Source organism: Apodemus sylvaticus, chromosome 10 (assembly GCF_947179515.1).
Source record: "Apodemus sylvaticus chromosome 10, mApoSyl1.1, whole genome shotgun sequence".
Taxonomy (NCBI): domain Eukaryota; kingdom Metazoa; phylum Chordata; class Mammalia; order Rodentia; family Muridae; genus Apodemus; species Apodemus sylvaticus.
This window is the reverse complement of record NC_067481.1, coordinates 48,369,164-48,384,093: the sequence shown is the minus strand read 5'-3', so window position 1 is coordinate 48,384,093 and position 14,930 is coordinate 48,369,164. Positions and strand designations below refer to the sequence as shown.

Here is a 14,930-nt window from a genome sequence, read left to right as displayed (position 1 = left end):
GGAGCTCCAGAGTGGGGGAAAAAAAAATCAATGAGGCTTTCAAGAGGAGATGCGATTTGAACTGAGTTAAGTATGTGTGGAAATTGTCAGGTGGATTCCAGTGAGGGCAGTGATGTTCCTGAAAACCCAAATGGCCTATGCAAAAGTACTGGAGAACTTGGCGTGCTGGCTCTTATCTGCAATCCCAACCTTTGGGCTGTGAAGGCCGCAAAAGCTCAAGGTCACCCTTAACAACAACAACAACAACAACGTTAAGTTCAAGGTCAGCCTGGACTAAATGAGACCCTGAAAAATAAAAATTTTGGAGCCAGGTGTGGTGGCCCTCGAAGGAAAAGCAGGCAGATCTCTGAGTTTGAAGCCAGCCAGGTCTACATAAGACTCGGCCTCAAAAATAATAGTAATAAAAAGGAAGAGAGGCTATAAACTCAAAGACCTGGAGATCAAAGCAGAAAATCTAATAAATGAAAATATTTAACTTCATAGTTGCTAGAGTGAGTGAGAAGTCTGGAAGGCTTTGGGCAACTAGGGTAAACAGGTTCAGAAGGACTGGAACAGTAGCTAACTACTGGTATTTGATCCCTATTTGTACAACCACTACCTACCATAGTTTCTTGGACAATCTTCCAAAGAATATTTCTGGGTGACAGGGTGTTTGGTGAATTGGTGCCATAGATTAATTCTCCTTTAGCATATCAACAACTATAGATAAACACCAATATTGATTTTTGTTGAGTCTCACTATTAGGATGGACTCTCGATTTCCCTAGAGGTATGCATTAGTAGAAAGCTGACTCCTTGTGTTCTGACTTACAGAGCTGGGGTAGCATGGATCTACCGGTGGATGGATGGAAATCCTACCTACTGGAGAAGTGGGCTTTACTCCCGAAGTCTGTGCAGGTCACGGTTTCTACAGCAGAGACTCTGAGTGACATCTTTCTTCATTGTTCTTCCCTTCTTCAGTAAGTGAATGGAAACTTCAGGGAAATTTGGACCTGGAAAACGTTGTGCCTTGTCTTGTGGTCTGAATATCTTTTTAAAGGGAAGAGTAGTTTTATAGTTTTATATTATGGGGTATTTAGCAGTTATTGTTTGTTTTCACATTTCTTCCTAGTATGTGATTATAAAATGGGTAGGTGTAACTATTTTCCTCTTTTGATGTGTGTTCTACTTAGGTAATTTAGTATCTCACTGTCGTATCTCTTGCTGTCACTTGAAGGATACGGTGCAGATTGTGTAGCTGCCCGTAGAAATTCATTCAGTACTAAAGGTGAGAAAGAACCCTAGAAATCACTTAGTTGAGCCCCAGAAATTCTCAAATTCTATGGAATGCATTCACTGGTAAGATTTTATATTACAACGTAGGAAATGTATATATATGTAGAAGTTTCATGTATTCAGCAAATATTATTTTTTAATTTTTAATTATCTGAAATTAAAATATAATGACATCCTCCCCCCCTTACCTGCCTCCAACCTTCCCATGGACCCCTTCCCACTTTGCTTTGCTCTCTCTCAAATTCATGGCCTCTTTTTGAAAGTTGTGTGTGTGTGTGTGTGTGTGTGTGTGTGTGTGTTCCTAAATGCAGTCTGCCCATCCGTATGTTACTTGTGCGTATATGGCTTCAGGAATGACACTTGGTTTTGGATAACCAACTTGGTGGGTGGAGAAGGGTAGAGGCGCATTCCCTGGGGAAGACCATCCCCCCCCCCCCAACATGCCTCAGTTGCTTATAGTTCTTTGTCTAATGCTGGGCCCCTGTAAGAACTTTTCCCCCTTTCAGGTTAACCTATATAAACAAGACCTTTAGACCTTATTGTTGAGACTTCAGAGGTATAGCCTCCATGACATTTCTAGGAGATGCAGTCTCACAGCTGACTTTCTGTTCCTCTGACTCTTAGAATCTTTCCACTCCCTCTTCCTCCATGTTCCCCGAACCTTAGGTGCCAGAGCGCTGAGCACCATGCGATCACATGTTCAGTAAACATTCTACTCTGTGACAGTTAAGGATACTAATCCCTGCAGTCTGGAGGCAGAGGCAGGTGGAGGTCTGTGAGTTCAGGGCCAGGCTGCTCTATATAGAGAATTCCAGTCCAGTAAGCAGCAAGGCGATATACTGAGACACCCTCTCAAAAAATAAAATAAAAAGATTGTTTCAGCAGCACATATACTAAAAATTGGGGCAAAACCAGTCAAAGAAGCACGATCATCAGGAAAGGGTGCGAATGTGGATGCACCCAGCAGGTTCAGGCAGGTTCAGGCAAGAGAGGCAGCCACATGTGTCTGGGCTTCTGACCCGCAGGACTGCAAGGACAATAAGGCTGCTGCTTGGAGCTGACCAGCTTGGGTAGTTGTTGAACAGCAATAGAAGATGAGTTGGCAGAGGCTTGAGTGTGATGTGAGCTGATTATATTTTCAAAGAGAGCAAGCTAAGCCTGCAGGATAAAGCTATCCTTTGTATGTTTGTCTCCTAGGACCACAGCTAAGAATGGCTTTTACCAGATAAACATTTGCAGTTGATTTTAAGATAAGAGTACTGGCCTTGAACCCTAAAAAAAAAACAAAAACAAAAACAAAACAGAGCCGGGAGGTGGTGGCGCACACCTGTAATTCTAGCACTTGGGAGGCAGAGGCAGGCGGATTTCTGAGTTCGAGGCCAGCCTGGTCTACAGAGTGAGTTCCAGGACAGCCAGGGCTACACAGAGAAACACTGTCTCAAAAAAAAAAAAAAAAAAAAAAAAAAAAAAAACAGAAAAAGACATTTTCTTTCTTTTTTTCTTTCTTTCTTTTTTTTTAAAATAAAAAATGTCAGTGAATTAGCTCAGAAAGTAAAATGCTTGCCTTCCTGAGGTACAGGCCTGATCATCTACTGTGCAAGCTACTACAGTTCAGTCTCTCAGACCCACACAAAGGTGGAAGCAGAAATCCAATTCCACAGTTGTACTCTGCTCCACACACATGCTGTGGAATATGAACAAACATGCAATAATAAATGCTAATAATTAATAATAATAATCATCATCATCATTTAAAAAAGAAACTAATCCCACTGTTATCATTAGTAGACTTACATTACAAAAAATTATACTCTATTATATTTTTTAGTTTTGTCAAAAGGTTTTAGAAATCTATTTGCTATATGAGTAACTATAATTAATATTCACTTCTTGGCTTGCAAAGCCTAAGTACTCTAGCCTTCTACATGGAAAGTTTGCTGAGCTCTGATTTTTCTTTTTAATGATTTTCAATTTAAATTTCTTTTTACTTCTGTGTATGTGTGTGTGTAACATGTAATGCATGTACATGCACAGTTTATACATGGCAGTCAGGGAACTACTTTGGAGAGTAGGTTCTTTCCTTCTACCATGTGGGTTCTAGGTTCTAGGATTAAGCTCAGGTCATCAGTCTTGGCAGGAAGTGCCACCAGAGATGAACAGTCTCACTGGGCCTGAGTGCTATTTTAAAGAAAGGAAGGAAGGAAGGAAGGAAGGAAGGAAGGAAGGAAGGAAGGAAGGAAGGAAGAAGATGATGTTGGAGGAGGAGGACTCAGGCCAGCGTGAGTGTAATTTGGGAAGGAAGAAGCATTTGGACTCTGAGATAGATTTGATGGCAGTTCTTGAGATGAGAATGTTGTGTTGTGGACTGTAAGAAGTAAAACTGACCCCAGGGAGAAGGGAGGAGGGTGACATTGCCAAATCTGGGAACTGCAGGTGGGGAAAGGAACCACATTCTGTTTGAGTTGTGTGTGTCCCAATGGTAATGTCTAAATATGTTTGGAATTTAAGAGAGAGGCCTAAGACAGAGAAACAAACCTGGGGGAGCTCTGTGTCATTTAGAGCCATAAAACTGACTAAGCCACCAAGCAAATATGTGTGGATGCTTACTGCATGTGCTGCACTGTGACAGTATGCCTTCTGCATGTGCTGTACTGCATGTGCTGCACTGTGACAGTATGCCTTCTGCATGTGCTGCACTGTGACAATATGCCTTCTGCATGTGCTGTACTGCATGTGCTGCACTGTGACAGTATGCCTTCTGCATGTGCTGCACTGTGACAATATGCCTTCTGCATGTGCTGTACTGCATGTGCTGCACTGTGACAGTATGCCTTCTGCATGTGCTGTACTGCATGTGCTGCACTGTGACAATATGCCTTCTGCATGTGCTGTACTGCATGTGCTGCACTGTGACAATATGCCTTCTGCTTGCCTCATTTTGAAATGCTAATCAGAACCCACTAAATTAATTTCATGACCCATTGAATCATGACCTGCAAGTTGAAAAAAGCTGAAAACTGTCTAAAGCAGTCTACGAGATCTGTGGATTCCCCCTACAGAACTCCAAACATGGTGGAACTGATGGAAGTATAGCTAATAGGCAGACTTTTGGTCAGATAAGTTATTCTAGTTTAATAACAGGAACATGTAGTAAATAACCAGGAATCATTTGACTATTTGGTACATTGGCAGGAACAGTTAATTAAAGAGGAGGGTTTGTCTGATTATGTAATAGAGGAGTTCCTTAAGATTCTAGCCTGGGCTTTCTTCCCTATGTGCTTTGTATTCTTAGCTGAGGTACTTGCATTCAGACCAATGACATGAGTCTCTGGAATGTCTCTGAAAGGGATTTCAAGTCCTAACCTCTTTTCTGAGTCTCAAATGTATAAATCTAGCATATCCAGAAATAAACACATGATTTTACCATCAAAATCAGATTCCCTTCCAGTGGTTCCTATTAGCCATTTTCTTTTCTGGGGATAAACTGCAGACCAAGGGATGAGGAGGAGCCCAGCAAAATGTTCACCGTGGAGGAAACAGAAGTCAGCAGAACTCTGGGCAGTCACTTAGGTCTGGGGTGATGGATGGACAAATGGGCAAATTGAAAGCCCGAATACAAAATCAAGTTTCCCCCGTTCTCAGCAATGGGAAGTCAACCAAAAAGGCAAAATAAATCTGCAGTCCTACAGTAGTGAGGAGTAAAATCTCATGGCCAGAAAGAGCATTTGCCTGATGTTGAATGTCTGTGATATGACAGCCACAGATCCAAGTTCAGAACCTCCTAAAGCCAAAACCTAGAGACCTAAGGAAAGAAGAGTTCTTTCTAGGCTCAGGAGGACCACTTCTAATACACGCGCGCGTGCATGTGTATTCACACATATATGTTATTTGGGCTGGGTTGTGGTTTTTTTAGTGCATTTTTTTAGATTTCTTTTATATATGTCTGTGTGTCACATGTGCGTCTGGTGCCCACATGTGAGAAAAGGGCTTTAGATTCCCTGGAACTGGATTTACAGATAATCGTGAGTACTAGGAACTGAACCCAGGTCCTCTGCAAGAGCAACAACTGCTCTTAACTGTTGATCAATTTTTCTAGTCTCTCGGTTGGTTGGTTGGGTTTTTTTGTTTGTTTGTTTTTGTTTTTTTGAGGCCAAGTTTTTCTATGTAAACTTGTTCCAGAAAACATCAGTCTATTTTGCTATGTAAGATAGGCTGACCTTGAAGCCATAGTAATCCTGCCTCTCTAGTACTTAAACTATAGGTATATGTCACCATACCCAACTTTGGTGTTTGCTTTTTAATACATAAAAGATAGGTTTAAATATTTATTTATTTTAAATAAATAAATAAAGATAAGGTTTTTCTATGTAGTCCTTGCTGGTCTGGTATTTGTCATATAGCCCAGGCTGACCTCAAACTCATAGCCATCCTTCCCCTCAGCCTCAAACACTGGGATTACTAGTGTGCACCACATGGCTGGCTTGTCATTTTCCCTTACTGTTAGCATTCTGTCTAAGCTCTGCCCCACAGTTACCTGGCAACAGCCAGGTATGCCTGACTCGCTATAAACGGGGATGCTTGCCCCCTCCTCTCCCCCCTCTCTCTCTCCTCTCTTGTTCTCTTGCTCCTCTCTTGCTTTTGCCTTCCCATTCCTATTCTGTCCTCCCATTTCTTCCCTCTCCTCTCTCCACGTACTCATGGCTGGCCTCTACTCTTCTACTTCCCTTCCCTTCCCCCTCCTCCTTTCTCCTTTTCTTCTCCTCCTCCTCTTCTTCCTCTCTCTCTCTCTCTCTCTCTCTCTCTCTCTCTCTCTCTCTCTCTCTCTCGGCCTCTACTACCCTCTTAACTCCCCTCCCCTTAATAAACTCTATTCTATACTATACCATCCTGTGGCTGGTTCCTCAGGAAAGGGATGCCTCAGCACGGGCCCACCGAGACACCCCCTTCCCCCACACCTCACCACACCTCCATAGAACAAAGCTCTTCTCTCTTTATCTTTTTATAAACATATCACTTACAGCTTCTGAATTATATGTCTTGCTTACATCAAGATTATAAAAGTGTATTTTCTTCTACTGTTTTTGGATAGTTTTATACTTTCAACTCTTTAATCCATCCGAAATTTTTCTAGCTTATTAATTTATAATTATAGATAAAATTATGTGTATCTAAGGTGTTGTCTTAGTCCGTGTTCTCCTGCTGCAATGAGACACTATGACCAAAGCAACCCTTATGAAAGCAAACATTTATCTGCAGCTTATGTACAGTTTTAGAGGCTTCAGTCCCTTGTCATCATGGCAGGGAGTGTGGTGGTGTGAGGGCAGGCATGGTGCTACAGAAGGAGCTGAGAATGTTACATCCTCATCCGCAAGCAGGGGAGAGGGGAGGGAGGAGGGGGAAGGGAGGACGGAGGGATAGAGGAGGGAGGGAGGAGGAAGGGTGGGAGGTACTAGGCCTAGTGTGGGCTTTTGAAACCTCAAAGCCCACTCCTAGTGACACACCTCCTCCAACAAGGCTGCACCTCCTAATCCTTCTCAAACAGTTCCATTCCCTGGTGACCAAGCAAGGAAGTCCATCCTCTTTCAGACCACAGTGTGATATCACAATATGCATACACATCTGAAATTAATGTTATGTATGATTGATTTATTTTTGTCGACTTAACACATACCTAGACATATGGAAGAGGTAATCTGAATTGAGGAATTGCCTTCTTCAGATTAGCTGTGGCCATGACTGTGGGGCCATTTTCTTGATTCTGTTGCTGTAGGAGGGCCTATTCCATAGTGGGCAGCCCTGCACCTAGGCAGGTGGTCAGAAGAAGTATAAGAAAGGTAGCTGTACGCGCCTGGGAGCAAGCCTGTGTCAGCCTTCCTTCCTCCGTGTTCCTGCTCCAGTTCCTGCCTCCAAATTCCAACTTAATGAGCTCCTATCCGGACTTCACTCGATGATAAGCATTGATCAGGCGTGTAAGGCAAATAGCCCTCTGCTCCGCAGGTTGCTTTTATCACTGTCTTATCACAGCAACAGAAAACAAACTAGGAGAGTATTTTACCTTTTTTTCTTTTTTGAGCCAAACAATTTTCTCCATTTATTGAATGGCCCATCTTTTCCCCGGTGCTTCAAGATGCTGCTCTTACTGAAAATTAAATTACTGCTTACTTTTTAAATTTGTTTCTAGATTCTGTGTGCCAAAACAAAGAGTGTTAACTACTATCCCTTCACTCATTTTATAACTGTTTGAGTTTCAGGTTAATAGAAACCCAGCTCAAATTTGAAATTTGAAACTATGAAACTAAAATTTTCAAAAGCAGATACACATTTTCAGGCCAGCTCATATACAGAGGCTCGGAGCATGCCGTCAGATTTCATATCTCTTCAACAACCAACAGACTTTGCATCTTGGTAATACTGTGCCCATTCTTAGCCCAGGATGCACTCATAGATCACTAACCCCAGAGAAGGAGACCTTCTTTCCTTTGGAGAATTTCATTGAAAATATCTGGGAAGTCTTTGTTTTATTTTTTAAGAGAGGGTCTCACTATGTAGCCCTGGCTGTCCTGGAACTCACTCTGTAGATCAGGCTGGCCTTGAACTCTTGGAGGTCTTCCTGCTTCTGCCTCCTGAGTGCTGGGAGTAAAGGTTTGGGCCACTATGCCCCCAGCCTTGGGAATAGATTAGCTAACCTTGATCTCCCACATATCCCTTTGGTCAAAGATACTGAGTTTCAACTTTGATTGCTCAACCTACATGTGTTTCCTCTCAAGGGACAGTTCCCCCAGATTTACTAGTAGAAGGAAAGGGGCAGTCAAAGAGCAGGGAGCCCTCCTGTACAAATGAGACTTCCTAGCTATATAATTAGGCCGGGATACACACATCCGCAGTCATCACCCTTCTTAGACCCTTTGTCATGTCATGTACACTTCGCCTGTGTGAACTTTAGAATTGGCTTGTTGTGTTTCATAAAAAGGGTAGTTGGGCTCTTGATTGGGATTGTGTTAGATTTATAGATTCATTTAGGGAGAGCTGACAACTTTACAATATTAAATGTTCTCATCCGCAGAGAAGGTTGTCTTGCCACTTACTTGGGCTTTCTTTTATGTCCTTAAGTAAAGGTTTATAGTTGTCTTTATGTCGGTCTTGTGCATTTCCTGTTAGATTTATTTTTACTTGTAAGGTTTCCTTAGTTGGTATTGTGTATAAACATTTCCTCCAATTACATACCATAACTGATGGTTAGGAGTATAAATAAAAGGTAGAATTTAAATTGCTGTCTGAATGACTGCTTTGCTGTACTTGAACATCATTTCATTTTTTGCCAATCTACTTGGCATGTTTAGGTTAAATGATGCTATCTGTACAGAGTAATCCTCTGATCCAGGATTTGCACAGCTTCCTTTTTAACTTCCATAGCATACACATCTTATACTGTGTTGAATACTAACACACATTTAAGATATTTACCATAGGCTTATACTGTGCAGTGTGGTTCAGTTCAAGGAAGTCACCCTATGTTCCATAACGCTAGCATTGTTTTCATCACAGATACACATTGACCTTTATCAAACTTTAAAAACTTTATTGAGAGAAATGACCATTTTTCTTAATCTTTTGTTGTTGTTGTTGGTTTTGGTTTTTTTGAGACAGGGTTTCTCTGTGTAGCCCTGGCTGTCCTGGAACTCACTCTGTAGACCGGGCTGGCCTTGAACTCAGAAATCCACCTGCCTCTGCCTCCCAAGTGCTGGGATTAAAGGCATGCGCCACCACCGCCCAGTTTTTATAATGATAGTTATAAATAATATTAGCCTACGTATTTCTTCTATTCTCTTTGTCAACTCTTGGAATCAGAGTATGGTTGTCTCAGATGAACCATATATTTAAATATTTGGTTTATTTTATTAAATATTTGAGCTTACATATTTAAATAGTTGGTTTCCAGTTGGTAGAACTGTTTAGAAAGATTAGGAAGTATGTCTTAGGGGCTTTGAGGTTTCAAAATTTAATGCCAGACCCACTCTCTCAAAGAAAGAGAGGGCAGGGGGCTTTGTCTCTCTCTGCCTGCTACATGCAGAGCTCTCAGCTACTAATCTAGTGCCAAGCCTGTGTGCTTCCCACCATGGTGATCGTGAATTAACTGTAAACAAGCCTCCAATTAAATGCTTTCTTTTATAGTTACCTTGGTCATGGTGTCTCTTCACAGCAACAGTAACCTGTGGTGGTTTGAATATGCATAGACCCGGGAGTGGTACTTTTAAGAGGTGTGGCCCTGTTGGAGGAAGTATGTCTCTGTGGGGTGAGCAGTGAGACCATCGTCCTAACCCTGGGAGAGCCAGTCTTCTAATGGCCCTCAGATGAAGTGTAGAACTCTAAGCTCCTCCTGTACCATGTCTGCCTGGATGCTGCCTTGTTCCTGCCTTGCTGCCCCAATTAAATGTTGTCCTTAGAAGAATTGCTTTGGTCATGGTGTCTATTTACAGCAGTAAAACCCTAATATAACCCTAACTAAGACAATGAATGAGGAAGGGTGTTGTGTAACACCCTACATCACTAAAAGCTCATAAAAGCTAGAAACCTAGAGTTCACTGCACAACCTACAGGCTGCAGAGTGTCTCTTGGAGCCAGCCCAGTGGGTCTGAGCCTCTTCTGTGCAGCTAGGCTGCTGAGCTGACCTGACAGTGTCTCTCCCCAATCCTTACAGCTTCTGTATGCGTAGGGAAAGAGGAACCTAGTGCCTCCAGTCAGTTTCCCTCACTTACTAGAGCTGCTGAGTCGTGTACTTCCTGTGTTTATCAAGCTTCCCTGTAGATGGTCTGTTTCACCTCCATGGAACATCCTGGTTTAAGGAGCTTCCCACCAAGGTGGATGTTTTCCTCTGAAGAAATTGCTATACATCAGAGGTTGAGACTCGAGGAGGGAGAAATTTAGCTCTTTGTATACTAGTTACAAGCCATATGGAAAAGGATTAAGTTAGACTTTTATACAATATACAAAATTAAATGAAACAGGCATTACAAACTTAAAGAGCTAAAACTATAAATCTCTTAAAAGAAACTCTTCCATGACTGGACTTGGCAGTGATTACTAGATGTGTCAGTAGCATGGCCATTAAAAGAAGAAATAAGCTGGACTTCATCCAGATTAAACTGTTGAGAATCAAAAGAGTATCAAAAGAATAAAACCACAGCCCAGAATGGAAGTCCAAAAATGGAAGCAAATACTTGTTAATCATTTTCATCAGGGTATTAATATACAGAGTTAATGAAGAACTCCCACAACTCAACAACAGTTTTTAAAACTCCAATTAAAAAACAAGCAAATAACTTGAATCAACATCTCCAAAGAAAATGATACACAAACAGGCAATAAACATATGAAACGATGCCTTACAACATTAATGATCAGGGAAATGCAAATCAACACTGAGATAAGATACCACTTCACAGTCATTAGACAGCTGTTACTCAAAAAACAAAAACAGAAATGGTGGTGAAGATGTGTAGAAGTGGGAACCCTTCTCATAGCCAGTGGGAATGTACAATGATACAACCATTGTGGAAAATTGCTTGAAAGTTAGAGAATTATTGTATGGTGCAGTAATCCCACTTCTGGGTCTATACCCAAAAGAATTGAAAGCAAGATGGGAACAGATACTTGCCAGTATTCGTGGCAGCATTATCCACAGTAGTCAGAAGAGGAAAACATGTTGTTTTAGCCAGTGTCTTATTGCTGTAAAGAGACACCATGGCCGGGGCAACTCTTATAAAGAACAGCATTTAAATGGGGCCAGCTTCCAGTTTCAGAGGGTTAGTTCGTGGTCATCATTGGGGGAGCACGGTGGCATGCAGTGCCAGAGCAGCCTTTGGCTAGGGAACAAGCTGAGGTGGAACACAGTAGGACGAAGGCTAAAGATTGATGATCCCTGGCCTTATAATCTTACTGCTTATGCATTAATAAGATCTAGTTTCTTATTTTCCTAGTTCAAAGACATCTTGCTAGCCAGACAAGAAGCTGAGAACTTGTTAACTCTTTGTGAACCTTAGAGAAAAGAAAAACAAGAAAGGGAGAGTTCAGGAACACACATAGACATATGCAGACACATATTCTGGTCAGGGCCCAACCACTGTCTCATCAACTCCACAGGTGTTCATGCATACTTATATACATACTCATATACCTACACATGGATGTATATACATGCATATAAACAGACGTACATATATTTGGATGGGTGGGGCAGAGTCCCCAAGCCACACATATACACATATACCTACACATGGATGTATATACATACATATAGATAAACAGACCTATGTATATTTGGATGGATGGGAAAGAGCCCCCAACCCCAAGCCATACACATACATTTGGTGGGTGGATGGGGCAGAGGCCAGATGCCACCACCTTATTTCTTTTCTCTCAGTCTTTTTGTACCTTTATAGATACAAGTTCTAAGAAAATTACCTCAACTGTATGAGCCTATGGGAGCTTTTTTTATTTAAACCACCACACACATGAATGCCTACAAAAACATGAATGGATAATGAAATATCCAGCCATTTTTTTAAAATAGTGAAATTCTGTGACGTGCTACAATATATTAAGCCTTGAAAACTTTTTATTATGTGAAATAAGCCAAACCCAAAACAGACAAATATGCTCTCTCCAACAAGGCTTGGTTCTGGAAACTTGAAGAAAGAGCAGACAAATATACAGAAAAGCTCATAGGGTAGGTTGTGCTCTCACTGATAGACGGTATCTACTATGCCATAACCTGGAAACTCAGCTCTTTTATTGTGTATCGCATAAGTAGGCAGGTTAGCTAGTCTTGGTGGGCAGTCTCTGTAGAGGAACAGTCTGAGGTTCCAGTCATCCCAGAAAAGAAAGCTGTGGTGTCTAGTTTTTAGACACACTATCAATATCCTCACAGGATCAGAAGAAGGCTTTGCCAATTCCCATGGGTCTGAACTACAGCCTTGTCAACAGAACACATTCATTCAGGACTTCATCTACTCCCCCGTAATATTATATGATTCCTTTATATAAGGAACCGATAATAGGGCCAGCAGAATGGTTCTATGGAAAAGGCACTTGCCGTGCAAGTCTAACAACCTGAGCTTGATCCCTAGAACCCACAGTAGGAGGAGAGAACTGACCTCCACATGCATGCCATGGCATACATTGCATGCTTATACATGCACACATGCACATAGTAAATAAATAAATGTTAAAAAAAAAAAAAGACAGCAGTGATAGCCAGAGGTGGTAGTACACACATTTATCCCCAGAACTTGGGAGGCAGAGGCAGGCAGATCATTGAGTTCAAGACCAGCCTGGTCTACAGACTGAATTCCAGAACAACACAAAGAAACCCTGCCTCAAAAGAACAAAATGAAACAAAAAGACAGTAGTGATATTTGTATAATATGATAAATGTGCATAATCATGTACTTATAAGTGTTGATTAATATGTGTCATATAATAAAAACTTGATTGTTCTGTGTTACTAGTAAGAATTATTTTTACTCGTGTGTGTGTGTGTGTGTGTGTGTGTGTGTGTGTGTGTGTGTGTGAAATGTATGAGATGCACGCAGATGTGTATGCCTGCATGTGCATGCAACATGGAAGCCAGTGGAGGATGTCAGGGTCTCCACCTTTTTTTTTCTTTTGTAATAATAATTTAGCCAGGCAGTGGTAGTTCATGACTTTAATTCTAGCACTTGGGAGACAGAGGAAGGTGGATCTCTGAGTTCAAGGACAGCCTGGTCTACAGAATAAGTTACAGGACAATTGGGGCTACAGAGAGAAACTCTGTTTTAAAACAACCCCCATAATAATTTTATAAATTTAATTATAAAATACCTTGGAAATAAATAAAAACATCATACACCAAAATTAACCAGACCCAAAGTTTATACAACTCAGTAAGCTTCTATCCAGTTACACCAGGCATTCAGACCTGAAGCTGGAGAGCTTCACGTTAACTTTTATACTTTCTGGGGCTGGAGAGATGGCTCAGCGGCTAAGAGCACTGGCTGCTTTCCTATAGGTCCTGAATTCAATTCCGAGCAACTACATGGCAGCTTACCAATGTCTGTAACTCACGTTCCTGGGACTATAACACCCTCAAATACCAATGCACATAAAATGAAAATAGATACATTTATGCTTTCATGCTCACTTCAGCAACACACATATTAAAATTTACACTCTCAGTCACAGTGATAGGGAATGATACCTGCTCTAATACTCAGGAGGCAGAGGCAGGAGGATTCAATCTCTCTGAGTTTGAAGCCACCCTGCTCTACTTAGTGAGATTCAAAACAGCCAGGACAAAGAAACAAAAAAAACAAAAACAAAAAACCAGCCAGGGCTACATAGAGAAACCCTGTTGCAAACAAAGTAAAACAAAATTTATACTTTCATTATCAAATTTATTTTAAGCACTTATCTAACATAACACTACCAAAAAAAAATCCATGTCAGAGTTGGAATATTCTCTGTGACACATATCCAAAGGAAGACATTTTATTCTTTGAGGAAAGGTATCATCTTGGGCATAGAGCATCCCTCCCTCCAGGGTGGAGCCCAGCAAGCTCCAGGGTGGGGCCCAGCAAGCTCCAGGGACCCCCCACCTGTCTTTGCTCTCTCTCAGTGCTGGAGCTACAGGTACAGGCAGGACCACACCTGTTCCTGATGCTTATATTTGCATAGGCTGAGGAGATGGAGAGAGACAGAGAGAGAGAGAGAGAGAGAGAGAGAGAGAGAGAGAGAGAGAGAGAGAGAGAGAGAGAGAGAGAGAGAATGAATATGAATGAGAATGAATAAAGGTACTTTTGATTAGTAAGAGGAAATTGGCTCCTGAACGTTGTCTTTTGCCCTCTGCTTATACACTGTGGCATGCACATGACCTATATAAGCAAAAAAAGAAAAAAAATCTATAGTTTTAAGTGTAATTCCTTCTCTGACTGAAGTTACTTAAAAGAAGCTTTACTTTTTTTCTTGTCATTTTTTGGGAATGAGGGGGTTTGTTTGGTTTTTGTTTTTGAGTCAATGCCTCACAGTGTAGCTTTGGCAGGTCTGAAATTCTTATATAGACCAGACTGGCCTCAGAATCACAGAAATCTACCTGCCTCTGCCTCCTGAGTGTTGGAATTAAAGTGTATGCCACTAGTTATCTTGTCGTTTTTTTGTTCTTACTTTTATTATTCATATTATGCTTTATGGCATTGTGATAAAAAATATAATGTAGGTTATATAATATTTCTCATTTGAAAAGATATTTGATATTATAAATATGTGTATTTTTACTTATATATAAGATCAAATTCAACTAAGTAAACCATCTGTGGGACTGAAGAGAGGCTCGGCGGCTAAGAGGCTTTGCTGATCTTTTTTAGGGGTGGGCATGGAGTTGGGGGGGGACGGTTTGAGATGGGGTATCTCTGTGTAGTTCTGACTGTCATAGACTTGCTTTGTAGACCATCCTGGCCTCAAACTCACAAAAATCTTTCTGTCTCTGCTTCCCAAGTACTGGGACTAAAGGCGTGTGTGGCCATACCACCCAGAGTTCACTCCCCAGCACCCACACCCACAGTTGGATCACAAACACCTATAACTCCAGCTCCAGGAAATCCAACATCCTCTTCTAATCTCCA

General features: G+C 41.4%; 1 protein-coding gene across 4 annotated transcripts in view; it reads left to right on the top strand.

The window, feature by feature from the left end:
* Window positions 1-14,930, top strand: part of Smyd4 (SET and MYND domain containing 4) — a 41,088-nt gene that overhangs the window by 389 nt on the left and 25,769 nt on the right. For 2 of the 4 annotated variants that reach the window (XM_052196274.1, XM_052196272.1), the window contains exon 2: window positions 814-959. In XM_052196274.1, coding sequence (XP_052052234.1) covers window positions 826-959 — 134 coding nt within the window. In that variant the 5' untranslated portion in view covers window positions 814-825. Of the gene's footprint in view, window positions 1-90; window positions 263-813; window positions 960-14,930 lie in introns of those variants that run through there. The other 2 variants (XM_052196273.1, XM_052196275.1) reach the window with 2 other exon arrangements.